Consider the following 27,991-nt stretch of genomic DNA (forward strand, 5'->3'; position numbering starts at 1 on the left):
AAGGTAACCTCTGTGGGGACCTTGACTAACACAGGGACATTTTAATGCACATTCAAATTCTAGTTGTCTACGAAAACAGACTCACAGACACAGAGAACAGACTTGTGGTTGCCAAGGGGGAGGGGGAGTGGGGGAGGGATGGATTGGGAGTTTGGGATTAGCAGACGCAAACTAGTATAGGATGGATAAACAACAAGGTCCTACTGCAAAGCACAGGAAACTGTACTCAGTACCCTGTGATAGACCATAATGGAAAACGAAAAGGAATATGTGTGTGTGTGTGTGTGTGTACATACACACACATATATGTAACTGAATCACTTTGCTGCACAGCAGAATTAACACAACATTGTAAAGCAACTATACCTCCATAAAATAAATTCAAAAAATTCTAGTTGTCTATTACTGGCACTAGTTTTTTAAAATAATGGCCATCACACTCAGTCCTAGAGGAGTCCACTTCCATGTGTGACCAAGCTGAACAGTCCTCAGCTTTGAAATCCTAGGCTAGGCCTCGGATTCTGGCTCCATCCCTTTCTAGCCATGGGCTCTGGTAAGTCACTTAAACCCTCCTACCCTGTTTCTTCGTTTGTAAAATTATGGTGATAATCGTATAGGAAATCTCCTTATGTATAACTTTTAACATGGTACTAAATTTTTAAATGTTCAAATTTCTTTGATATGCATGTAATGAGAGATATGCCATCCAAGTTTCTACACATGTGGTAGCTTATGGTTCATTGCAGCGTATCAGATACCTCCAATAAGCAACTGTAATAATGGTATTTCTTCTTTTGCATACTTCTTGATCATTTGCCTCAATGATGGAACCAAAAGTCTTTCACATACTTCAGTAAGACCTCTAAACATTCCATGACTCTGAATCAAACTTTGTTCAGTGGTATGTGGTATGTATGTGTATATGACTGTGTGTGTGTGTAATCATTTTTCAGAACTTTTTCCCAATTACAGACAATTCCTGATTTAACTAAAGGTCTTGTCTTCCCTCATCTCTTATTTGGTTCCATACCCTAATTTACTGTGTTGAATATCAAAGTTATACAGCATGGATAATCTATTCATGACATCCTAGAGTAAAGGGAGAAAAAAAAAGTCCTACCTATTCATTTCTGATTTATTCCAACAAAGACATTTATTATAAAAAGGAAAAGTATAAATGATCATTAGAATGAGGAATTAAGTACTTACAGACATTCATTTCTACTAAATAATCTAACGTATTTTTTCAGATTTGCACCAGTATAAAATGTTGTCTTGAACAAAATGAAGTCAAACAGGTAGGTAAACTCAGGGCTTCCCTGGTGGCACAGTGGTTGAGAGTCCGCCTGCCGATGCAGGGGATGCGGGTTCATGCCCTGGTCCGGGAGGATCCCACATGCCGCGGAGCGGCTGGGCCCGTGAGCCATGGCCGCTGAGCCTGCGCGTCCGGAGCCTGTGCTCCGCAACGGGAGAGGCCACAACAGTGAGAGGCCCGCGTACCGCAAAAAAAAAAAAAAAAGGTAGGTAAACTTTATTTTAGAAATACAGTTTTGAAACCCTTCTAAGTTTCTAAAGTACTCAGTAGATGTTTGGCCACTGTTTTCTTTTATAAAAGCCCAAATCTTAAGTTCCTGAGTAAAAACTGCAAGGGGAGGGAGATATTTGGAAAAAATATTTGTTAGCCTAAATCTCTGTGTTAATAACAATACTATAAAAAGTGTCATTTAATTAAAGTTCTTAATTAAAGTGCTTTTTAATATACATCTGTATAAAAAGTAAATGGACAGATTATGATTAAATACAAATAAATAAAACAAAACACTACTGGGAGTAGGGTATGAAGCCTTCTCCAGGCAAAGAAATTAGAAAATTTCCAAACCAAAGAGGGTACATTTCTTCTTTTTATTTCTATGTCCCATACTCAACCAAGCAGTGAGGCTAAACATGTGCGCTGATATGTTCTATAAACCATACTACCCTGTAGAAGCGCAGCTAAAGTGCTATACTGGAATCTACACTTTTTCCGAGCAACAGGTATATATTTACTGGAATATAAAGAACATGGTTTGATGGAACAAAAAGAGCATGGACTTTGTGTCAAGCAAAGTTATATGACCTCTCCATGCTTCACTGTCCTCATCTGTACAGTGGGGACTGTTAACATCCACTGGTTGATGCAAGGATTCTATGAATGACAAAGGATGGAAAGTAACAGGCCCTGTTCTAGGATCACCCTGTAAGGAACAGGAGAGTCCATTGTCATATATCTTACAAACTGAAATAATTTCCTAAAAATAGAATACTAATTTTGCGCTAATTTTTGACTTTTATATCCATGGTGCCATTCTGCCAATTGGATTGGAACAAGGAGATGTATAATTAATCAGAACCTGAATTTGTTGTTGGTTTTTTTTTTTTTTTTTTTTTGAGTGGGAGCAATTCTCAAAAAGATAAGAATGTACTGTTAACCAGGTATGGCAGTAAGTATAAAGAATGTTAGGACCAGCATCACATTCTTAATTTAACCCTTCTTTAAATTATTAATTACCATTTCAGGTTTTCTGTTGATTTTCTATGAGGCACTCACATATGGGACAGGATACAGAAAATCCAATCAGAAACCTGAATCCATTTAGTTAGAAACCAGAACCTCATATCTCATGAAACACATGCTTAAGCAGCAAAGGGCAAAAGGTTGCTAAAAAAAACTGATAGTATCAGGACCATATGTGAAATAAATAGGATTTTAAGAGACCTGGGAATGAAAGCCAAATGAAACTAAAATTCACAGCAAAAGATACCTTATACACAAGGAATGTGAGCCCTGAATTTTCACACACTATTGGTGGGAGTATAAAGTGCTAACATGTATCAAAATCCTAAAAGTTAGGCAAACTTTTTGACCAAATAACTATACCTCCATCATTTAGTTTGTGTAAATAATTTAGGGTATGGGCAAAAATTTAGATACAGAGACGTTAGTTGCAGCATTCTTTAAAACAACGGAGACAACCTGAGTATTCAAAACTAGAGGACTGGGGATATAAGTCATGGTACATAGCAGGGGTCCCCAACCCCCGGGGCCTTGGACCACTACTGGTCCGCAGCCTGTCAGGAACCGGGCCGCAGAACAGGAGGTGAGCGGCGGGCAAGGGATCGAAGCGTCATCTGCGGCTCTCCATCGCTGGAATTACGGCCTGAACCATTCCCCACCCACCCCCATCTGTGGAAAAATTTTCTTCCACGAAAGCGGTCCTTGGTGCCAAAAAGGTTGGGGACCGCTGGTCTACTATGGGGCAGAAAATTGTACAGCCTACAAATATGATAAATAAAGATGTTTACTATGTATTTTTGGGTGGGGGAAAAAAGGCTATAAAACAATATGCATTGTATGAACACAGTTTTGTAATTTAGAAAAGTATAAAATAATTTAAAAGTACGTACAAAAAGATTACAAAGATAGAAGCCAGAATCTAATATAGTGGTTGTTTTAGGGTAGTAATATCAGTGTTTTCATATTTTTCTTTCAGCTTAACTGAATTTTCTTATTTTTTCCCAATGAACATGAATTAGTAGTTGTATTCCAGAAAAAGGAAAGAAACCCAGCAAATTAAGACTGAATGTGCCAAGAAACGGCATGGTTTCATATTTCTGAACATCTATTATATATCAGTCTTTCCAAACCTCCAGAAAGCAAGATCATGGTAATCAACTTTACTTCGCAAAATGTAAAACTGGTATTTATGGTGACAGGAAGCCAAACAGGACTAAAAAACACAGAAAGTTAACTCTCACAAAATAAAACAATATGGAGACGTATTGTATAGCATAAAAAAAAACAGGCTTTGAAGCACATAATAGGTGATGAATATAAACTGGCTCTAAGTGAAGGAAATGTCATGAAAAAGAACAGAAGGAGAGGCTTCAGCTAAGCAGTGAGGATGTTTGCAAGGACTGACCTTGAGGGTAGACCACTGCGGTCAGCGTGGGTAGTTTATCCTGTGGGCACACATTACAGAAAGGGTGAGTAATCACCGCTCTCCACTGGCCACTTAGATGCATTGGTCTGCGAGACACAGGAGTCTGTCTGGAACGTGACAGGGAAAGTTGATGGTGGGAACGCACGGAGTCAATGGTTTACAGAGGCGGCAACCCTCACACCGTGGGAGGAAAAAAGGTTTTGATTAATTGGCTGATTCCAAGGGCTTATTTTCTTTACCCTGGTACTACCATTAAAATGATGGCTGAATTCATTTTGATCTCTTGTCACTGTCTCCTTCTGCTGATTCTTGCTTCAGAGGCTTCCTCTACTGTTTTTGGGGGGAAGGGTGGGTGTCAAGACAAATATCAATAGCACAGTTAGAATTAAAGCTTATTTTATATAAATAGTCTTGGGGGGAAAAAGCTTTCTTTTAAGATAAGACATCACAGGAAGCTAATGACATCTGCAGAGGGGCTGAAGGAAGCAGAAAGTGGAAAGCCATTTTGTATTTCTGCCTCTTTGCCATTGGATTGAGTTTTCTCTCATGGCATCTTGAAACCGCTTTCTTGCTTTATGTGTCCTTTGCATTTCTTAGAACCTCTCTATTGTCTGTGCTTAGGAAGTGTAATCATGTTGATAGTTCATAAAGTGATTTTTTTCCCAGTGTGTTAATTTCCCACTGCCTGGGAGCCTAGAGAATCGTTATGGGATGCTCCCAACTTCTAATGATAATTATTTGCTTTCCAGGATATTCAGAATTTGAGAGGATCACTTTGGAGCACACTGATGGCCAGAGGAGCGATGGGTGACATTCTAGGGATGGAGGAGTGGTCAGGTGGAAAGGCCACAGATGCCAAGACCGCCTGGATAACTCTAAGGAGGGAGGAAGACTTCCTTCCTTGCATCCCCTCCCACTTACTCAATAGCTGAACTTTTACCATGAAAATGGCATCTCTGTGATTTGATCCCATTTTATTAAGCTGCAGATACAAAGACAACTGTGACATGATACTTGTCACACTGTCTAGTGGAAGAATAGTTTTGAAAACTACTAAAAGGAGAAATGGTGATTTCTGGAGAGGGACAATTCTTTAAGGTATTATTAGTCATTCTACTCTTTAATGCAGATGGATGGCTATAGCTACACTTTGTGAGATCCTAATTTGGAAAGGGAATAGGAGCAGGAAGCCTTTAGTTGTCTAAAGGAAGGGAGGGTAGGAAAGGGCAGAGGAAGAGAGGGAGAGAGAGACTCTGAGGATGAGAATATGAATGGATAAATGAACAAGAGGTGGAAGCAGGAACTGTCAGCAGGCTTCAAAATTTGGAATAGCAATGGACCTTGTACTTGACCAATCTCTCCCATTAATACCTCCATCAGAAAATTCCATCCACTATCCCTCTCCCTCCAGCTGATAAACTTTCCCCAGAATTCAAATATATAGAAGTTTGCAATAGCTGTAAGTAAAATCCACAATTCTAAGTCCTTCTGATCTGTTGGTACTGCCAAAGGAAGGTATAGCGCTCTACCCCTAGCTGAAGTCATCCATTCATGGGCCTAAGACATTGGGAAACCCTGTCTCCCTGGGCACGTAGGACTCTTCCCTAGGTCTGCAGCCTGGTTTTCTGGAGTCTTCTTAGCCTTTCCTTCATCTGAAGGAGATGACTCCGGCTGAGTCTACCAAAGTCTGCCCAACCAGATAAGAAGTGAAATCCTTTATCCAACGACCAGATGTGTGGTCTATGAGAAGACAAAACATCTGGCCTGCTGGAATCACTGAGTTGCTGGCAAGCTCTGCTCAGCTTTCTTACAGGAAGGAGTGGCAGGCACCCTGAAGATCAAGCTAGGATCTTTGAAGTTCAAAGAAAAAACTGTGTTGAAGTTCAGATTGAAAAATATGAATCACAGGGAGGAAGTAATTCTTTTTCACCTCAACTTGCCAGAATCCTGAGCTGGTCTCCAGGCCTGGGGCACATAGGTTGGCACCTCTTCTTTAGAGAGGGGTGAATGAAGCCAAGTTGACATGCATTTACATTTCCAAACATAATCATTATTACAATGTTGACAATTATACCTGGGCTTCACGGAGGTCACTGAATCTTTCAAAGGCTCTATCTCAGCAGTTCCACAGGAATGGCAATTCTTATTTAAACATTTTTCAGAAAGGAAATAAAACAAACAAATGAAACGAGCACCTGGAGAGGCCAAGTGACATTGTTTGAGGATGTACAACAACCATGCACAGAGGTTATGACCACATGGATTCCCTCAGGCATGTGATGACAGGTAAGATTCAGGTCTCTGGCACCTGGGGGCTTTCTTTACCAGATTACAGTGTCTCCTAAAAATAGTCAGGAGAGGCACATAATTCCTTGGGTTGAATAGGAGACATGAACTTGTCTTTAAGATTTTGTGGGCCTTGCAGTTGCTACTCAAGTCAACAATTCCAATTTTTGATCTACCATATCTTAGATCCTGTTCCAGAATATTAAGGGAAAATATTATGTAGTGAAGAAGATGTCAGTGTGGGATGAAGCTCAGTTTCCACTTAGGAGAAGAAGTGAGTGGAAACTTCTCAGAGCTAGAAACTCCAGATTTGACTAAGATGTCAATGAGGTGCCACAAGGCATGGTATGAAGTATGTGATAAAGCAGCCAGATCTTGTCACACTACTCTTGTTTCAGTGGCAGACTGTCTCCTGATTTGTGACCAATGACATTTCTTTTCAGAAAATTCACCTTTGAACATTTAAGAAGCCAAATTTTTTTTTCAAGAAAAAAAAATTAGACTAAAGTAGAAAAAGAATGAAAATCAACAAGGATATAATCCAGAGAGACCTTGATTTCAATTCTGCTTCTGCCCCTTATTAACTGTAGCCTTGGGCAAACTTCTTAAAAACTCTCTGAGCCTGGGTTTCCTCATATATAACACAGGAATAAAAAGCCTTATTCCCTCAGGCAGGGAGACTGTCAAGATTCAACGAGGTGTCTTCATCTGCTTGGGCTGCCATAACAAAATATCACAGATTGGATGTTTAAACAATAAAAATTCATTTTCTCAGAGTTCTGGAGGCACTAAGATCAAGGTGCCAGCATGGCTGAGCTCTGGTGAGGGCTCCCTTCCTGGCTTGCAGATGGCCACCTTTTTGCCGTGTCCTCACATGGCAGAGAAAAAGCAAGCTCTGGTGTCTCATCGCATCAGGGCACTAATCTCAACATAAAGGTCCCACCCTCATTTCCTCGTCTAATCAAAGTCACCTCCCAAAGGCCACATCTCCAAATACCATCACACTGTGGGGTTAGGGATTCAAATTTGAATTTTGAGGGGACAGAAACTTCCAGTCCATAATATGCATTAACCTATGCAGGGCCTTAGTAAACATCTCTACTGTTTTGTTTTGGCAATTATGCCTTGTCCCAGGAAGTGCAAGGCACCTAGTTATGAGAACATCTTCATAAATCAACACATTAAAATAATAACTGACAAGTCACTAACATTTCAACAATAAATAAACATCTCCATGTGATGTTTCTGAGACAGCACCAGAAAATCCAGAAAAAAGTTGAAAACTCAACTCTACCATCTTTGTTTAAAAACTCCAGTTAAGATCCACAAGCATTCATGAGTGGGTTCAATTCTTTGGAAGGGATATTTCACAAGCATCAATTTGAGAGGCTTGGCAGGGTGTCGTGCACCACACTTCCCAAAATGTGGCACAAAGAGCACAGATATTGGTATCAGACTCTTGCATGTGACCATTTCCAACAGTGTACACTTGAGTTCCATAATCTTTCTGGATCTCTGTTGCCTGTGTGGGTTGTGAGAGGTAGCAGGAAGGTTATATGAAAAGCACCTAGCATAGTTCTTGGTACATAAGAGGATCACAATAAATAAAGCTCTCATTACTGGGCTACTGGTGGAAAACCTGGCTTGTAGTCCTGACTTTGAGACCGTGGGCAAGTCACTTAAGCTCTCTGGTGACTCAGCTGAACAAATATTTCTTCAACTTTCAGTTACAACTTGGGAGCCAGACTTCTTGGTTCTGGCATTTACTAGCTGCTTCAACGTAAGCCAAGTTATTTAACTTCTTTTTGCCTCAGGTTCTTCAACTATAAAATGGGAATTATAGAGCTGTTGCGGGACTGAACGTACATTCCCGGTCCAGAGAAAGAACTCATAATGTGCTCCTGATTATTATTACAGATAAAGAAATGGAGTGGAAGCAGAACGGTCAGGTTACAGAACTAGTTGGAAGTCAAGTGAGGGTTGCCTTCAGAGCTTGTGCCTTCAGCCTTAAACTATACTGCTTCTCTACCTTTTTGTAAACCTATTGTTAATCCTATTATTTTACCACTCAAAGTCTCTCCATAAAACCCACATGTGAAATGTCTTTTTCAATTCAGTGTAGGAAAAGCTTTGTCTCCTAAAGAAACTAGTATGCTTCCTCTTTTTGAAAATAAGAATTATGTAACTTATCATGTGTTCTTTTTTGTCTCGGCTGCCAGGAAGCTCAGAGTCAAACTGTCTGCTCCATCATTGCCATCGAGTTGTTTCCTTCTTCCTATAACTTTGTTCCTTATTTTTTCTTCTAACTCCCTTTTACTAACATTTTCATTTGTGCACCTTGCTGAAAGAGACCTCAGAGGTATTTGAAAAGTGGTGGATGGAGATGAAAGAAGCAAATACAAATCAGAAATTCACATGAAAAATTTGTTTTGTACCTTACCTGCTTCACTTGCTAAAAGAAAAATGGTCAAGGGGAAATTCAAATGAAATAATATAAGAGCTATTTTAAAGGAGAAAAAAAGAAAACCAACAGAAAGACAGAACAACCGACAGTAATGGAGGCCAAGTCAAATGAAAACTGCAAAAAATATGTGAGGCTAGAAGTGTTTGTGCTTTCCCTGGCTGGAACCTATCATTTCTTAATTATATCCTGTGTGTGCTTTGCAAGACATGAGCTGCTGTCAAGAGGAAGGACAGCCCCAGACAGGGGAGGGGCCACGGCCCACCCCTTGGTCCTCACGTACCTGTACAGAAGCGAAATCCCCCGAGGCACAGGCCCCCAGAATAGCAGCACCCACGAGAACAGACTCCACCTCTTGCGACAGGACCACAGGCATGCCTGTGCAGGACAAGGCCACACCTTGGTTAGGGAGTAGTAGGGCCAGGGGCCACGCGGGGAGCCGGCCAGCAGCTCCAGCAGCACAAACACCTGATGTAGAGGCAGCAGGGGTGCTCCCCCCCTCCCCCTTGCAGTTCCCTGTTCTTTGGGATTACCTGGTTCTAAAGGATTTCACTGCCTCTGCCTGCTGCTGCAGTAGCCAAGGGTCCCCTGGAAGCCAGCACCATATATCTATATCTATATCTGTATCTATATCTATATTTATCTATCTATCTATCTATTTATCAATCATCTATCTATCTATATGTATCTGAACTCAGCAGAGCTTTCTGCCCAGGTTTTCCAGGCTTCTGCTAGCTGCTACCTGCCATTTCAAGTAGTTAAACAAACATTTACAAAGTGTTCTGCGGGGCCAGTGATACAGAGATGAATAAGACTGTCCTGCTATTCAGGTCTCAAAGGGGAGATGGATGAGAGAGAGATAAAGGCCACACAGGGGGTTGGATCTCCAACTGAGATGCACTAAGGAAAGGGAAGTAGTGAGAGAGGGTGTGATGAATCCTTCCTTCAGGGGCCTCAGAGTACAAGCCAAAGCCCTTACCAAGGCTGACAAGGCCCTCCAGGATCGGTGCCACTTCTCCCACCCTGATTGGCTTCCCCTCTCCTCTGGGCCACACTGCCCGGCCTCCTTGCCCTTTCTTGAATCTGCTTCAGGGCCCTTGCTTGTGCTGTTCCTTCTGTCTGGGTCACTTGCTTCCAGATGTTCCCATGGCAACTCCCTCCTGCAAGTCTGTGCAAACATCCCTCCCCACTGCAGCTTTCCTGACCATCTGAAGTGAAATGACAACTTACCCACAACATCCCTTACCCGCCTCATGACTTCCTCATTGCCTTCCAACACCGTGTTATTACTTCTCTTGTTCACTGTCTGTCTTGCCTGCTAGAACATACGCTCCATGAGGGCAGGGACTTTTTGTCCACTGCTGAATCCCTGGAACTGAGAGCGGCGTCTAGCACACTGTAACTGCTTACATGATGAATGAATGAATTTTCGAGATGGGGAAGGGGGTCAGAGCAGGGGAGCTCAGGATTAAACAAGCATTTGAAGGATGAGTAGGGGTCCACCAGGCAGGGAGGAACACTCCACATGACAACTCCCAGAGGCTGAAGGTTCACAGTGGACTTAAGGTGAATAGGAATAATTTAGAATTCTTAGTATTTTATATGTGTGTGTATATGAAATGAAAAGTACATAAAATATAAATATATTTGCTAATCAGGAGATGGCACCAAACTCCACAGAGGTAAGCTCTGTGGCCAGACCTGTGTGTGAGATCTTCCTCTACTCAAGACATTATTTTTCCAAAGACTGGATTTCTCTTCCTATCTTTGCTGGCAAGAGTTCCCTGACACATCCTCCTCTGTGCTCCCACCATCTCCTAACTCACTGTCCTACTCCAGGGCTGGGGCAGCTGCCCCAGCCATCCCAGACAAAGGGAGTAGGGGGAAGAATTCCCACACATATCCCAGTGGACTTAGGAATACCAGCCCCATACTGCAGGGCCAGCACTGGAGACTTTGCTGACAAGTATCAGGTGGGGTGGGGTCTCTGGGAAAAGCTCAGACCTGGTTCCACTCGCCCTGTGTCCTTCAGCAAGTCACTTAAACCCTTTAGCCTCAGTTTCTCCCTGTGTAAAATGGGGATGATAACAGGTTTGCTGTGAGGATCCATGAAAAAGGGCACATATGGGGCTTAACACATTTCCTGGCCTATGATAAGCCCCTGAGAGTGGTGGCCTCTATTGTTAGGATGAATCTCAGTGAGGGGTGAAGCCCTCCTCCATGCACTCCATCTGGGTTGGAAAGTGGACCACAGGGAAAGGATGGGGCAGGTTGCCCATCAACCATCCAGAGGGGCAGGAAAGACACCAGGCCACGCAGAAGGGCTGTGTTGGTTGCATCAGGAGAGAGCACCGCAAGCCTTTGCAGAGTCTGGGGATCATGGGGACGGGGGTGTGACCATGACTATCCCATGGCCCTGGGACTTTTTAGAAGACAGCACTCCACATGCTGTTTGCCTCCTAGCCCTCCTTACCCTGTCAAAGCTTCACTGCTCTGAGCAGGGAGGAACTACTCACAGGCCCCTCTCCTTGGGAACAGGAAACCAGAGGAGCCGGGTGGATCCCCCATCAGCTCTCCAGTTGCAGCCCAAAGTGCTCTGGAGCCAAGCTGCCAGGGTTTGAATTCTGGCTTCCTCCCTGCCTTAGCTGTGTGATCCTAGGCAAGTTACTTAACTCCTCTGTGCCTGTTTTCCCAGATGCAAAATGAGGTTAAACTTCCATTGATCTCACAGAGTTGCTGTGAGGGTTAAAAGTGCTTAGAGGAGGCACTAAATTGGCATTAGCTATTATGATTCTTAATGTTTACCGTATCTCAGTTATTCCCACCCTCTTCTCACCTCGGCCCCAACACCTGTTCTGGGTCCTGGGACACTGCCGTGTGGACCAAGTCTGTAGCCCCCTTGTCCTCCGGCCACATCCTGGACTGAGCTCGTCTCCAGCCACGAGGCCCCTCTTCACATAGCCCCTCAGTCTCAGGTGGGTCACCTCCTGCCCCAGCCCCTGCAAGCCTAGGGGTGGTCAGACTGCAGGCAGCCCCATGGTACCGCCTGGTGACCGGGGTTTCCCTCAACCCTGCCCACACCTCTGTAAATAGACCCTTTATTCGACTGTTCTCCAGTTAATCCAATCTGAGTGTGTCATCTGTTCTCTGCCTGGATCTGACTCACGCTGCCACCAACGTCCTCTGGGTACTCCGTCCTCGCTGGACACTGGTCAGAGCACGAGAGCACTTTTCTGTTTGTAATGGCCCTCTTGGCAGGCCATTATTGTTCTTCTTTGCATGCTCGTGCCAAGCTCAGCATGTGTACTCAGAGAATGAATACATGAAGGAGTAAATGAGTGAAATAATGAATAAGGCGGGAAGAGGGAAACCCCTACGGAAACTGCCAGAATTCTACAAAACAAAATTTAGGAGGAACATTTAGTCCCAAGTCAGTGAGGGAAACCTACAATTACTTAGTACACACCAAGTATTTCTTGAAACCACAGTTAACTATATGCCCAGGGTACAACGAGATTCTTCCTCCTCACGTAGAGGACATTTCCCAAGTTGGCAAAACCCTACTCTCCCTGCTTGCCCAGAGCAGGAGCAGACTGTTCCCCAAATGGCAAAGATTTGCTTAAAAAATATTTAGCTTCTTTTTTTCTGAAATGCACCACCTTTCTGGCGTGGGGCTGCCTTCAGGGAAGAAGTGAGCTAACATTTATTGAACACCTATTTTAAGTGAAGCACAGAGATTGGTGCTCACAAACTTGTGAGTATTTATTCCTCAGCATGATCTATATGAGGGAAATAATATTATCCCTACCTTTCAGAAGAGGGAAATGAGGCTCAGAGAGGTAAAGCAACTTGCCCAAAGTCACAGAGCTGGTCCCTTGCTCTTTCCATTACTCCACACTATCTCCAAAGCATCTCCCAAATTCCACCGTGTTTTCCACATGTTATTCCTGAGAATCATGTACCAGGTCTATGGTTCTTTCTACAGCTTTCTTTGCAGGAAAACTAGAGCAATTACAACGTTTAAAGGCACCAAACACTCTACCTATACACCCCCGGCTTGTGTGCCCATCTTTTGCAGAAACAAATGCAAATATGTTCTTTTCTCAGAATGCTGGGTGAAGGAGAGGAAGAAGGCAGCTTTGCCTGGAATGTGAACTATTTTATCTGACGCATTAATGAGTTTAGCAGAACCCAAAGCATTTAAAGGCAGATGCACTTTGCCATCACTTGTCAATCACCGGCTTCCCAAGGCAGAGGAGTTTCAGGCCAAAGAAAAGGCCCCTTTGTCCGGAACTGTAACTGGTCCATAGTCAGAGACAAAGGGTCCAGTTTCAATTGGAATCCAAATAACGATTAACAGCCTTTTCATTCATGAGCCTGAAGGAGAACAGTTTCCAAAGCAGAACTTTCTCTGAAGCCACTGCACCCCTGCTTCTGAGTCAGCTCAGGGGCGTGAGGCCTGGAAGAGAACTCACTTTCATAAAGGCTGGAGCAGCGGTGCAGAGTCAGGACCTGGGTCACACAGGCTACCCTGCTCTTGGGGGCCCTGTTTCCCATTCCCTTGGGTGATGTGTTAGCCAAGGTTGATTTTATCTCCCCTCCTGAATCCAGGTAGGAAGTTTTGGTGGCTTTTTGGAGGCTGGAAATTAAAAAGTCACTCACAGATCAGATTTTAAGTCTGAACCGTGCTTGAACAAGCTAGCTGACTTTGAGATAAAATGTAGTCATGGCTTTTCTCCTAGGGAAAATCTAAGGTAATCTGGGCTCCTTTTTACGTCTTTCTTCTTTCTGCCTCAGAATGGCCTACTTCCATAGGTTTTGGACACTTTAGGAAAGGAGGAGTCATCATCAAATGGTTACAAACCGGGCAGAAAAGTTAAGAAGCCTGGGTCAGAGCATAGTGTAGGGGATGCTGGGCCTGGACACACCTGGTACAATCGTGGTCCTGCCCCTACTGGGTGTCTGACGTTGGACAGTTAATTTAACTCACCTTCCTGACTGACCCTGTTTCCTTGTCTGTAAGATGGGGACACCAATTTCTACCTTTTGGTGGTGTGTGTGGACTACATGTAAATAGGGTGATTCATATCAACACAGAGTGGGAGCGTGGTTAATGGTAGTCATTTCTATACTTATTTTTATATATTTACCCTTAGACTGTGTGCTTTTTGATACTGTTCTCTGGCTTGTGCCTCAGCCTCCCTACCTCTAAGATGGGGATCAGTAACTTATTTAGTTTGATCTCACGATGTGCAGGGGGTACATGTTGCCCATCATGATTGGGAAAGCTCTCACCCGCAGGGATCTGCATGGCCTGGAGGGGGAAGGGAGAGTCAGGGGCAGAAACCTGGACCCACCCAGCTGTCAGAGGTAAGGAATCCAGGGGACAGGGGACAGCAAGAGATCATGATGAATGGAGGCCAGTGGAGGGTGGGCTCAGACGAGACTGGAGGTGGGGCTGTGAGCAGGGTCCAGTTCTCTCCGACTTCCCTATCCTTGCCCAGCCCTGGTGCCTGGCCACCCCGGGATGGGGTGGGGAGGGGGGACATCAGTCCCCAGGAGACACAGGGAGAGAAAGGAGCAAGGGGCATGAGGGCACAGGTCTAGAGGAATGGAAGCCCAGGCCAGCCTCTGGGACAGCAGCAAGCCTCCTGCCTATAGGGCCCCTTCCTTGGGGCCCAGGGGTCTGCACTACAGATCCTGCTCTGCTTTTGTCTGCTCATATCACAGAGAGATCAGCCCATTACCCTGGATTCTCTCCATCTGTGTCACGATCCCTGATTCTGATGAGCCGAGAAGGAATCACAGGATCTTGGGGGTCTTAGGGCCCAAACCCCCATCTGCAGCCAGACACCCACAGCTTCCACCATGGCTGGGCTCTGCAATCTTTCTTCAAACAGTCTCCTTATCACTTCCTCCAGTCACTTGCTGTGGACCGTCACAGGTCCAAACCAGGGCGAGGTGGCCCATGGTGTTTCTCCAGTACCCTGTGCTTTTCTCACTCAGAGCTCTTGCCACACTGGATTTGACATGTCTGCTGTCTGCCTTCTTCAATAGCCCCTGAGCTCCCTGGGGGCAGGGATCATGTCTTCATCTCTGTATTTTCAATACTGCCCACAGTGGGGGGGATCAGAAGGGGTACTCAAGACTGTTGAGTAAATACTTGAATTAAGATCTAGTCCTTGCTGACCTCTCGTGTCTCATTTCTTACCATGACCCAATAGTTAGACACACATAGGAGTCACTTTCCCCACTGTGACAACCATAGCTGTCTTAAGAAAAAAAATACATTTTAACATAAATACTCAAAATAATTTGGCACACTACTTATATCTTCCTATTCTCTACCCTGTCTAGATCTTGGCCATGCCCATTTGCTGCCAAGCCTACAATGACTTTCTCTCCTTCTTCTTAGACTTACCGGTAATGTCCGCATGCATTTGCACAAAAAGGGGGTTCTTGCCGAGGCCCCCACAGAGGAAAAGGGTGCTGATCGAGTGCCCTGCTGACTCCATGGCCTCTATAATGAGGCGCGTCCCGAACTTAAAGGGAAGAACAGAAGAAAGCATCAGTACGGTAGCAAAGGTAAATTGATCGGGAACATTTACTAAGTGTTTACCCAGTACTAGATGCCGCACTAGGAGCTCTAGATACACTACCTCAGAAAGTCAGGGCTCAAGATTACATTGCCCGTGATCACACCATTATATTAAGTTGCAGAGCGGGAATTCCAACCTGGGCCTGCCTGACTCCAAAATCTTCTGAATCATTGCACCATTTGCTTCTATCAGTAGTTATACAATGTTGACAAAAAGAGTTGACAACGTTAACATGGTGCATATTAACACAGTTCGTTCAAATACATATTTGATGAGTGTCCATTATGGCCCAGGTCCTCCATGAGGTACGGGGAATGGAGTCATTGGCAGCTCTACTCCAATGATAACAGTTGGAGATCTCTGAGTCAGTTTCCCTTCCCTAAAGAGGAACTAAAGAAGTTTGTTCCTTGGAAATGGCACCAACAAACTCAGCAGCAGAAACATGGAAAGAGGGCTTGAATTGCACAAAGAAGGTAGGACACAAGACTTCAGGCTGGCAAAAGAACCTTTGTTACCACCTGAAACCAGGTAGTGGTTCTAATAAGGAGGCTTCCAGTGCCAGAATCCATTCCCAGTTAGTCCTTAGTGATCTCGGATGATGCAGAAACCACATGCTCCGGTTGGCTTAGGGCTTCACCATATTTTCATTTCAGCCTTTGTGTCTTCCTTTCTTCTGAAAATGTGTTATCTATCGTCCTTGTCTTGCTCAGTTCACTAAAGTAAAAATTACTGATGCTTGACAAGAGACCACTATCATAGGGTCATCGAGGTGAATCTTAATGTGTAAGTCATTACTTTTAGCTAGGGTATTCGAGTAGCTAAAAAATCATAATTTCCTAGGAAGTTCGAAAACTGGAAGTCCAAAAATCATCATTTTTTTTTTTTTTTTTTTTTTTAATGAGAGAAGGATTACAAACAAAAAAGATGAACTGTGATATGATCTCAGGAGGCAGCCTAATGGCGATGATTGAGAAAGTGGCTCTGGGGAGAAATGAGGGAGAGGGTTTTTTGGTGGCAAGATAGCCCTTGAGATATTCAGGGAGTAAGCAACTTTGGGGGATGACCAAGTCCCAGGTGTGCACATGGGAGTGAGGGGCTGAAGCGGATGGAGGAGAAGGTCAAGGGGGAGGAGGAGGTCAAGAGAGAATATGGAGGTCAAGGATCTGGGAGGCCAGAGATGGTGCCACCACCAAGAAGGCGGGGTTCGGGCTGGAGACAAGAGTATCACAGATTCGCTGAAGGTGTGACAGTGGTGCTGGGAAGACGGTGTTCAGGTGCACAGAGGAGGAGAAGACAGTTCAGCTTGAGGGCATGCAGCACCAGAGGCTTAACCAAAGTAAAGGAAGAGGGCTTAGGAAGTTATCAGAATGCTCCCCTGACCCCTGGGGAGCAGGGGGGGATGTAGAAGCTTCTTTCACAGGACTCTCCAGAGAGCTGTCTCCCTGGGGCCAGGGGGTGCCTCTGGGAGAGGCAGGGCTAGAGGGTGATCTGGGGACCAGGGGGGTGTGAAATCCTGATTGCTGTGTAGTAAATGATGAGGGATGGGGGCAGTCCAGAACCAAGATTTCCAGCCCATAGGTCTTCAGGTTTGTTGAAGTTATTAGTGAATCTGGTAAGAATATGGATTAGGTAAAACTTGGGCCTCCAAAGATCATCCACAGATGTAGTGTGTTAAAAAAAAAATTAAAACATGTTGTACCCTATAAGGCCAGATCCTGCTTATTGAATATGGCTGATTACCCCCAGATGTTCTTTCTTAAGCTTTTGGGGGGTCATGAACCCTCTTGAGAATATGATAAAACCTACTGACCTCCCCAGAAAATAGTCATATATAAAATAATATTATAACTAATTTCAGGCGTTCTACAAATGCCCTTACATCTACCATGGATCATTTGGTGTCGGTGGATTCCAGGTAACCCTAGTGTACTCCAGGGGCATGAATCTGCAGGAGATAAGAGCATGGCTTTTGAATTTAAAAAAAGCTGGGATGGCATTCAGGCATTTCACCTATTTCTTGAATCAAAACCATACCTAACCTTTCCATGACTCAATTATCATTTTAAAAATGGGAATAATAACACCATATTTTTCATTTGATAACTCCATGGATTGTCTGAAATGCTAACATGCAACAAAAATTTAAAATGTGGTCTTAGACTTGCTGAAATACAGTAACATCTATCTCACAAGTTTGCTGCTGTAGACAGTGTATCTGAAGCTCATAGGAGTGTCCAGTACAGGGAGGGTGTTTAGAAATGAGAGCTAATCTGGTTGTTAGCTCTATGCTAGGCATTCTGCTGCTCCTTAATATCACCTCTAATTTCATGAAACACTCAAAAACTGCATATTATTATCCCCATTTAGGATTTCTATAGTTTGCCTAAAGCCATGCAATCTGCCTTAGGGGAGGGGAAGCTGCCTCCCAATATGCATGGAAATACCATGCAAAATTGATATTTCTGATGTTTCTAAAATCAGAGACCTGAGGGCTCATGTGATTAGCAGGCCTGAGAGGAGAGTAACACAAAGCACATTCCCTGGGAAAAGGCAAGAAGCAATCCAAACAAGAGGCACTCGCTCCAGAGGGGCTGTGACAGCCTGTCTCTCTCCCATGTGGCATTGTCAGCAGGAATTTCCCACTCGGGCTGCCCGGTTAGTTACAGGGCCTTCCCTTTCGGTGTCCCAGACGCCACTGTGTGAAACACTCCACCCTCCTTAAATGCCCCACCAAAGGGCTTTGTGCTAAAATGATCTTGTGCTCACCTTTCTGGAAAAAATGTTTTCACAGAGAAATTTAAATTAAAATTAGGCTATTCCACTGGGAATGTACAGAACCAAATGCAAATGGAGAGACTTCAAATGCAAATAGTACTTTTTAAGGGTCTATTCTGCAAAGAAAGCTATAGATGAACAGGCTATGAATAAACTGGGTGTTTGACAGTTCCTTCAATTAAGCTTGGTCAAGAAAGAATTTCACTTTATGGAGGGTTTTGCATAGTCCCAAGTTAACTTCATTACAATATCTCTAATTTCATCCCATTCTTACAAAATATCAACCGTAGATATTACTACAGAGAAGAATTTGCTTAACTTTAACTTCACAACAAATAGGTGTAAAGGCTATATTCAGAGTCAATGAACACATTTTTTTTTCAAGGTGAACATCATGGGAAAATATCTGTTATCAGAATGCTTCATTAAAATGCACATTAAAATGCACAAAGGCACTAAAAGATCAGAATGCCCAGATACTTTTGCAAAACAGACTGAACTCCTCACAGCTCAACTGACTATACAACATAGCCTTATCGAAAAATCTGTCTTAAATTGCCTTCTCTTCATGGTATTATAAAGGTCATTAAAACAATGGACAGAATAAATATGATAGCTTTTGATATCTGTACGGCCCATTACATACAAAATTGATTTTCCAAGTGTGTAGTATTTGGGAAAATGCAGTTGGCTTTCTCCCATCCCAGCCCTCCCCAGCCCTCAGCCTGCATTAGGTTTAACCTAATTTATACATTCTTGGACTTCTTACCAGTAAGGGGACCTCTGTGAGACAATCCTGGCCAAATTAATGATGTTGTCTAAGATGTGTCAAATCAAAACTGTTCTCAGGAATGCCTGAAGGCTTATTTCAATCATGTAGCTTTTACAAAGCAATCAAAGAAAATTGCAGCATGGTAACGTGGAAAGAGCAAAAGCCTAAGAGTAGAGAGAGGTTCAGATTCTGACTCGACCATACACTAGCTGTTTGACCCTGGCAAGCAGTGTTCCCTCTGTCTGTAAAATGAGGACAATCCCACCTACTGACTGGGTTACTCACAGGTGGGTGTAGTACCCTGTTTGGTGCCTGGCACAGAGAGTGGGTGTCAGTGAGAGGGACCAGTGGTTGTCATCACAGGATGGTGGCCCTTGGCTCATCTGTGTGGTCTCGTTCTTCATGCCCCCCTCTTAGCATGGACTCAGAAGGAAGAGCCTCACACAGCTCTGATTTTCCAGGATTATTTATTTTAATGCAAGTGGCTCATTCCACTGTAAGACTTTTCACACAGTGATATTAAGATCAGAAAATAAAAGCCCCTCAATTATTGGGAGATTGGGATTGACATATATACACTAATATGTATAAAATAGATTAACTAATAAGAACCTGCTATATAAAAAATAAATAAACTTCAAAAATTCAAAACAAAACAAAAACAAAAAAAAGCTCCTCAATTCATCGTGTACCTAGTTTTATTCTAGAAAGCTGTGGGTTCAAATCCCAGCTCTGCCACTTACTAGCTGTATGAAACCGATCAAGTTAATTAACCTCATTGAGGCTTAGATTCTAATCTTCGGAAGGGGGATTGTGATACTTCCCTCATAAGGTAAAGTCAGATAACGTATGTAAAATATTTGGCATAGTTCCTGGTACATAATATCCCCAAACTATATTATTTATCAATATTATTATTATCTTTACTGTAAAGCAGGATTGCTAAATAACTGTCTTTATTACTGATGCGTATTTTTGTTCTCCATTTTCATTTTTTCATGGTAGTCAACTCCCGCCATTTTGATAGATGTCAGAATTGTCTTTTTTTGACCAAGTTACCATAAATAAAGCAGGCTGACTGATATTACTGAACGGGACAGGCTGTTAATAAGATAGTTGTTTCAGGAAGATACAGTCAAATTGGTCTATAAGCTAAGAAGGACTGTTTAATCTAATTGAGTTGGCCAGTTCTGCTCTCTTATTGCGTGTACTTGGTACCTGGATAAATCTAAAACATAAGAAAAGCAATTTTGTTGATGACATGGATATACAGAAAAAAATGCATGTAATTCTATTATTTGAAGCAGTGAGGATATGAAAGTGGTATGTGGAGAAAGAGACTGAATAGCATATAAATATGTCCATATAGCATGAATAAACAAAAGTACTTTGTTTAAATAGGTATATTTCTGAAAAATAAATTTTGACTCTGAATTCAGTGAACTGATTTTTTCCTTTCTATTGGTCCCCAATTCTCTTTCCAGATCAGCTAAGCCTCACTAGATTAACTGTTATCTTGGGGTTCCTACCAGCTCTGAGATCCTGAAAGGCATGACCCACTCCCTTCAAATGCAATTTCTAACACGCACACACGTGCAAACTTTCGTGTGTGATTTCAGGGTTTAGAACCCTTCTGTAGCTCACTCATGGATCACCTCTAGAGAATAAGAGTCCTTGGACAATGATGTTTGGGCTTCTAGGAGTTTGTTTTCATTTTTGATTGATCTTCAGTTTAGAAGCTTCTAACACTTTAAATTCCCCCCTTTCTCCTTCCCTAACCATCCAAACCTCTCATTTGAGCAGCTAATTATAAAAATAAACATTTTCATGCTCCAAGGAAGCTTACTATTTAAAGGAACCCCAGACTGGATCCTTTTGCAAAGTGAACAATATTACGTGTTTTATAAATTTGGACAATCTTAACGCCAGCTCTTCTTAATGCAAGCATACATGGCATCTACTTGCTTGCTTCTATTTAATGAACTTAGAAGACAAATTAGATAGGTGGTAAGCATGATGTTCAAAGCTTTTAACTCCTTTTAACTTTCAGCTATGTGAGGCTACTAGTAAAGCAGGTAAAGACCTTTAGAATTTCCTTCTGCACAGACAAGCATCTATTTCTGGCAAGCTCTCTAGAATCTTTGTCACAAAAGCATATGATGTATCTTGGGGAGTATGTGGTCTAAAGTTTGTTAACAGATCTAAGTCTCTTTAAAAATGGCATTAAATTGTCTTACAGCAATGGCTTGAACTGTGGCCAGGTAGAGAATGGCAAGATCATCGAGGTCCTGAGATAGTTTCAATCCGGTGACCTGTAGGGATGAAGAAAAGAAAAGAAGGAGATGGCGCCATGGTTAGAGATAGTTCCCATGAAACACGCTCAGATGTGTTTTCTTGCCGAAACAAGTTCATATGCAAATCCCCTTTTTGTAAGCTGAACGTGAAGTGACTACTGAATTGTTTAATCTCCAGACCTGGGAAAAAGTATCCCTTCTTCCCCCAAAGAAAATGCCTTGCCTTGGATTAAAGAAAAATAAAACAAATACTATAAGGAGTTTTTTTCTTTTTAGGAGATTGTGTTTGATATTTCTTAGCATGGAATTAAATATGTTTCTTCTTTAAAAACATTATTCTTTTATTACAAACACCTATTTTCTTTGGCTTATAGAGATGAACACGTAGCAGTGGCACTCTAGTAAAAGGTGATCTTATTCCTAGTTCTGCTACTGTCAGAATTCAGTGGACCAGCATCCAGGGGGTATTCAGAGTAAAATAACATGTCTACTATAAATGTGATACCTACTAGGGGATAATTTAGAATCTGTGGTTTACCAGGGAATCCCATTAGAGTCAATCGGAACCACATGCTTACATGGAGTATGTCAATTTCTGAGAGATTCCAGAACTGAACAGGATGTTGGATTTGGGTAGTTTCAAGACTTGTTCACAGTCTCACTTTCATGTCTCCCACTCATGAAGGTGTCCGCTTGGGACATTTCTAGAGGGTGAAGTCTGCTGGTTTCTTCAAGCCTAGTCTGAAGTTGGTGGGCATCAACGCCAGAGTTCACTTTAGATTTTCATTACAAAATTAATTCACGTAACATACTTTTTCTCAGGCCCTACAGTGTATATGGTCCTGAGTTCAATGAGGAGGTGACATGCAGTCTGTACTAAAATAGGAGAGCCTAGTAGTCTATCAAGGTCCCTGTCCTTCATTGCTCCAGCCCCATTTATTATTCTCTCCAGATTCCACCCCCAGTGGGGATTAAGGGGCCAGCCTTGGCCTGTTACAGGGCACAGATACCACTCCACTGCCCAAACCAGAAACCTGGGAACACTTTCCCCTGACTTTTCTCTCCCTTCCAGGATTTAATCAGTCTCCAAGTCCTATACATTTGAGCTCCAGAATCTTTTTTGAAGCCATCCCCTCTCTTTGTCCTCACTGCCACTTACCTCCTTAATCCAGGCCTCCATCGCATCCTTCCCGATTGCTAAAATAGCTCCTGATCAAACCTTCCTGTTTCTAATGGTGCTTGTTCCTCTCTACAAGGGAGCTAGTGCTTATTCTCAAATGCAAATTGATCATGTGAAAAATTCTCCCCCCGTTGCCCTCATTCTGAAGCAGAAGCACCTTCCCTGTCTTCTATGAGTGATTCTGCCCGGGGTCAGCCCTGCTTTCTTCGCCAGTGTCTATTCTTTCCTGTCCTCACTTAGCAACTTGTGTTCCAGCTGTTCTGATTACTCATCTAAGTTGGCGGAAGGGGGTATTCCTAAATTCAGTAGCGCTACCTGCTGATAGGTTTTTTTTTTTTTTGAAGATCATGGGGTCAGTCAGTGAGAATAACGGCTTTGATTTGAACACACAGGAGCATGAGAGGTTTGAATGAGAAATCAGAAAGGAGCTCTAAAGATGCATGTTCCCCAGCCAATAACTCTGTGAAGGAACATCTCTCAGAAAGGTCCCTAGAGACCTAAAGGAAAAATAAGAATGTTAGAACTAGGAGAACACGAGCAACACAGATATCACAGAAGTTCATTTCAGAGGAGAAAATAACTTGCTTAGAGAGTCCAGAGGTTCATGAAGCCTGAACCTAGGTGTCCCAACAGACTGTGTTACTCACCACAGTATCTCCCATGCTTGCCACTGCACCTGGCACATAGTGGCGCTAAGTTAATATTTGCTGAATGTGTAAGGGACACTTCAATGCTCCTTTTTCCTTCTGCACACCATTCTCTCTCCTAACATCCTATCCTTCTCTGTCATATTATACAATTATGAGAGGACAGTATTTACTACCTCAGCCCCTCATATATTCACAGAGGTGGAGGGGTATATTTCCTCCATGCCCCAAGAGAGAAAAACACTGGACCATCACTTCTAGTTGCTTACTGCATGCTCTACCCCCTCCCCCAAACTCCACACTTACCCTTCCTCATCAGAGGAGTGGCTTGTACGAGATTGGAGTAAAAGTAGTCACCCTGTAGCTTATATGGAGTCTTCGTGTGAATTAGAAAAAGGTGCTCCCTCCAGGTGGACTAAATGCAAAAGGCATCCCATCTGGAAGAGTGAATTTTAAAAAGGAGCAGAGTGGACAGGATGTCAGCCCTGCCCTATGCCCCCCTCAGCTGAACACCCTGTGTGAGCAACCAGCCCCAGGGCGTGCATTGGTCCTGGGTAAAGATCACTAGTCATAAATGGTCTCTCTTTGACTCATCTCCAAAACTGGCTTGGCCTCAACAGCATCTCTGTTGGTGGTCTGTTGGGAAAGTTGATTGGGCCACAGTTTAGAGCTCTCCTCCAGAGCCAGCCCAGAAGGTAGGCTGCCTCTAGCCTCCTATCGCTGGTCATCAATGAGATGTGAATCAAGCCGTGACCCTCCACGTGGTTGGGTGTGTGTCTGCTTGGCAGACACACGTCCATCCACAGGAGGGTCCCGAGTGCCAGAGGTGGATAAACTGTGATGGGGGTAGGGGAGGAATTTGACTTTTTATATAAGAGTCATTCTCCTATGGACTTGAGGATATGGGGAGGGGGAAGGGTAAGCTGTGACAAAGCGAGAGAGAGGCATGGACATATATACACTACCAAACGTAAGGTAGATAGCTAGTGGGAAGCAGCTGCATAGCACAGGGAGATCAGCTCGGTGTTTTGTGACCGCCTGGAGGGGTGGGATAGGGAGGGTGGGAGGGAGGGAGGCGCAAGAGGGAAGAGATATGGGAACATATGTATATGTGTAACCGATTCACTTTGCTATAAAGCAGAAACTAACACACCATTGTAAAGCAATTATATTCCAATAAAGATGTAAAAAAAAAAAAAAAAAGAGTCATTCTCCTATTAAGTTATTAGGAACCCCAGGGCTCTGTATTGACAATAACTGGCTCTGATATTCTTCTCAGTTAGTAAGAACCCATAAGAGAGGAGGGGTACAGGATCACTAGATTTTGCTTCCTTAATCCCAGTCATGAGAACTTCCCCAAAGTATTGATATTCAAGCAAAAAGATGGCAAGGGCCCTTCTCTAAATTTCTAGTGCCTTCAGAGCTTCAAAATCATAGGAAGGAAAGAGAAGATAGCTTCTTTTCTTCAGAAATTGAGAATGAGATCATCAGTGTAAATGAGCACTAAATTTAACTCCTGAGCTTGCTTACTAGTAGCTATGGCAAAAGAGGGACATATAATGGATGACGTAGCCTTTCTTTTATGACAAATGAAACATACCTATGCTTCAAGAGAGACAAACTTATTCCTGGGAAGAATTTCTAGAAGGAATTTATTACATGGACCACCATATGGAAGGTATTCAGTATCCAAAGGGAATAAATAAGCAAACATGGTTCTCCCATAGCTCTTTCCAACATTCCCTCACCACTAACACCAGGGCCATGGAGTTGAAATGTGACTCAGTGAAAGACACCTCTCTAAACTGTGAAATTACTATGGTCCAGGATCCCTATTTCCTTGACATCTTACCTGATTTGCAAATGGAGACACTAGAAGGGCAGATCATCATTTGATTCTCTCTCAAGTATCAGGAATCCCAGCCCCACCTTGACAAAAATCAAATGGCAGTCAGCCTAAGAAGGAACTTTCTAAGGAGTGCCTGCCATGTGGACCACTCAGGAGGCTACAGAGGACCCTCAGGGAGCTGTCATGGTATGCAGGTGGCAGTGCCCTGAGAATGTCAGGGATGTCCTGGGAGAGGTGCAGCTTTGTAACCAGCGAGAAAGCTGGGATAGGCCAGAGAAGCCTATACCCTTGGCTGAAGGCTGAATGGCTCTATCAGTAAGAAAAACTGGGAAGGAAGCATAAGTGGGAGGAATTTGCTTATAGATGTGCATGTGTCTCTTTCGAATGCTTGGGCGAGAGAGTGAAATGTGTGGGGAAGCCCCATGGAGAGTTGCAATGGTAAGCACATTTTATTTATTTTGGCTATTGTGAAAAGAGGACTGTAATAGAAAACACTCATAGTTAATATTTAGAGGTGTGTGAAAGCGGCATATGGTGGCCAAAGAGATGTGAACTGCAATGGACAATTTCAACCTCCTAGATAACGATTATAAAATGTTTATGTAAATACTATTGGGATTTCTGAGCTTAGAAGAGAAGTGTAGGTGAACAGAAAGATGATGTGCTCTGGAGTAAGACACATGGCTTTACATCTCAACATTCCCTCTAATTGCTTGCAGGACAGTGTGAGTTTTGTAACCACTCTGAGCCTCATTTTTTTTTTTTTATCTGTAAAATAGGAATAATAATACTTCAAGGTGCTTAATGATTAAATGAGTTATCGTTTGGGTTTCCCTGGTGGCGCAGTGGTTGAGAACCTGCCTGACAATGCAGGGGACACGGGTTCGAGCCCTGGTCTGGGAAGATCCCACATGCCGCGGAGCAACTAGACCCGTGAGCCACAACTACTGAGCCTGCGCGTCTGGAGCCTGTGCTCCACAACAAGAGAGGCCGCGATAGTGAGAGGCCCGTGCACCACGATGAAGAGTGGCCCCCGCATGCCACAACTAGAGAAAGCCCTCGCACAGAAACGAAGACGCAACACAGCCAAAAATAATTAATTAATTAATTTTAAAAAATGAGCTATCGTTTGCACGGCGTCTTACTTTTTCAGCAAGCTGTACCAAATCGACAAGAGCTAGACACTTGTAGTGCTTAATAAATGTTCATTCTCTTTCCTTTTCTCTTAATAAATGTTCACTCCCTTTCTCTTGAATTGCAATGAGGGGCTCAATCCCATTCATTAATTGGGATACAGCAATAAAGGATCTCCTGCAACATGCTGTGGGTACTGTCAGGGTATTAGCGATGGGGAATGAAGACCAGTGGTTGTACAGGGTGGGGAACGTAGGGTAGAAAGTATGCTGGCCGTCAGCATCAGGATCATAGGAGAAAGGTCTGGATGTCTAGGAGTGTGGAGAAACAGTGTGCCCTTGATGAGCACCCAGGAATAGGACAATGGGAGACTCACTTGCAAGGACTCCTTGGAGAAGCCTTAGTCCTTATCAACCTACACACTTCCATTTACTCTGTGAACGGGAAAGACAGATGATCTTCATCCTGGACATCAGCTTAAATCCTGCTGCCACTTGGCAGCTGTGCGAATTTAGGCACATCTCTTAACTCTTTCCCGGGATCTGAGTTGAAGGCAGATTTCCTGTGATCCAACTCCTAACTTACTGAACTTTTGGTGTGGGCCCAGAATTTTGCATTTTTAACAAGGTCCTAATGCACAATAAATTATAGAAATGATTGCCCTAAACCTTGGTATTGTGAATTATATGTCCATATGCCCTGGAGTAGTTGAGATTATAAACAAATATATCAGTAATTTAGTTAGCTAAGTTTTTCCCTTCTTAGTTGTTAAAAGAATTTAAGTAGTTATATATGTTGCTAAGAAAAAAAAAAAAAGGCTTAGAAATAGATCTCAAGGGGTTTCTAAAGATTACAAAAGACAAGAAAACAGGATTCCCTGTCCTGAGATTTTCTAGGTCATCAGAGCTTGAGGGGGTATCCAAGGCTCAAGGGAATTGATTGAAAGTTTTTCAGAACACAAAGGGGCAAAAAAATGCTGTTTGTTTAGTCAATAATGCAGGAGGCGCTGATGACCGGATAGCAAGGAAATTGAGGAGGATCAGAGAGATTTCTGGAAAACCTCTGGATAGAGGCCAGGGACTGGAGAACAGGTCTGAGATAGTCAGCAGCCTGGAAGAGAAAGGGGGACAAATTTCCCTGAAAATATTTATAGGTATCAGTATCAGGAATGGACACACTGCCGAAAACTCACCCAGAAATGGGAAATGCACATAAATGTGTTAACACAATGTCATAGGCAGAATTCTAAAGATGTTTCCCCCTCCCCCAAGGTCCCCATCCCCTGATTACTCAAACACTAATCTGGGCACTGCTGTAGAGGGACTTTGCAGGTGGAACTAGTTACTAGCCAGTTGACCTTAAAATAGGGAGATTATCCTGGATTATCCAGTTGGGCACAATGTAATCACATAAACTCTTAAAAGCAGAAGAGGAAGACAAAAGAGTCAGTCAAGAGATACAGCAGAAGAATAAAGCAGGAGAGATGAGGTAGAAGTGGAAATCAGAGAGATTCAAAGCATGGGAAGGACCTGATCCACCACTGCTGGCTTTGAAGATGGAGGAAGGGGGCAGTAAGCCAAGGAATGTGGGTGGCCTCTCGAAGCTGAGGATCCCTGGCTGACAGCCAGGAAACGGGCACCTCTGTCCTACAACTGCACGGAGCTGAATTTGGCCAACAACTTGAGGAAGTTTGATAGCAGATTATTCCCAGAGCCTCCAGATAAAAGCCCCTGGTTCTGGTCTTGTGAAAGCAGGAGCAGAGAAACCAGTTGAGCCAGCTTGGGCTTCTGACCTACAGAACGGTGAGGTAATAAATTTAAGCCTCTAAGTTTGTGGTATTTTATTATAGCAGAAACAGACAACTAATACACATACAACGACTGCATGATGGACTGACATTCTCCCTCACAACTTTATTCTATTGGTGAACTCTACACCATTTAACACTGGTCCATTTGCTGTTTTCCAGATGTACCAGGCACTTCACGCTTTTGTCTGCGTTGCTTCTGATGCT

The 27,991-nt window shown here is 43.2% G+C and overlaps 1 protein-coding gene and 1 long non-coding RNA gene across 13 annotated transcripts in view; one reads left to right on the forward strand and one right to left on the reverse strand.

The window, feature by feature from the left end:
• FGGY (FGGY carbohydrate kinase domain containing) overlaps window positions 1–27,991 on the reverse strand; it is a 418,604-nt gene that overhangs the window by 75,462 nt on the left and 315,151 nt on the right. For 11 of the 12 annotated variants that reach the window (XM_089921931.1, XM_089921934.1, XM_089921904.1 and 8 more), the window contains 3 exons: window positions 21,111–21,185; window positions 15,149–15,269; window positions 9,011–9,105 (listed from right to left, as the gene is read on the reverse strand). In XM_089921931.1, coding sequence (XP_089778057.1) covers window positions 9,011–9,105; window positions 15,149–15,269; window positions 21,111–21,185 — 291 coding nt within the window. The remainder of the gene's footprint in view (window positions 1–9,010; window positions 9,106–15,148; window positions 15,270–21,110; window positions 21,186–27,991) is intronic. The other variant, XM_022575812.2, reaches the window with a different exon arrangement.
• On the forward strand, window positions 134–27,906 carry LOC111175877 (uncharacterized). The gene is made up of 3 exons (XR_002644843.3): window positions 134–6,266; window positions 15,143–15,312; window positions 21,113–27,906. It is a non-coding gene; the product is annotated as an uncharacterized LOC111175877 (long non-coding RNA).

The sequence above is a fragment of the Delphinapterus leucas genome, chromosome 1 (genome assembly GCF_059928025.1).
Source record: "Delphinapterus leucas isolate spDelLeu-1000000601 "Yukka" chromosome 1, BTC_Dleu_Yukka2, whole genome shotgun sequence".
Taxonomy (NCBI): Eukaryota; Metazoa; Chordata; class Mammalia; order Artiodactyla; family Monodontidae; genus Delphinapterus; species Delphinapterus leucas.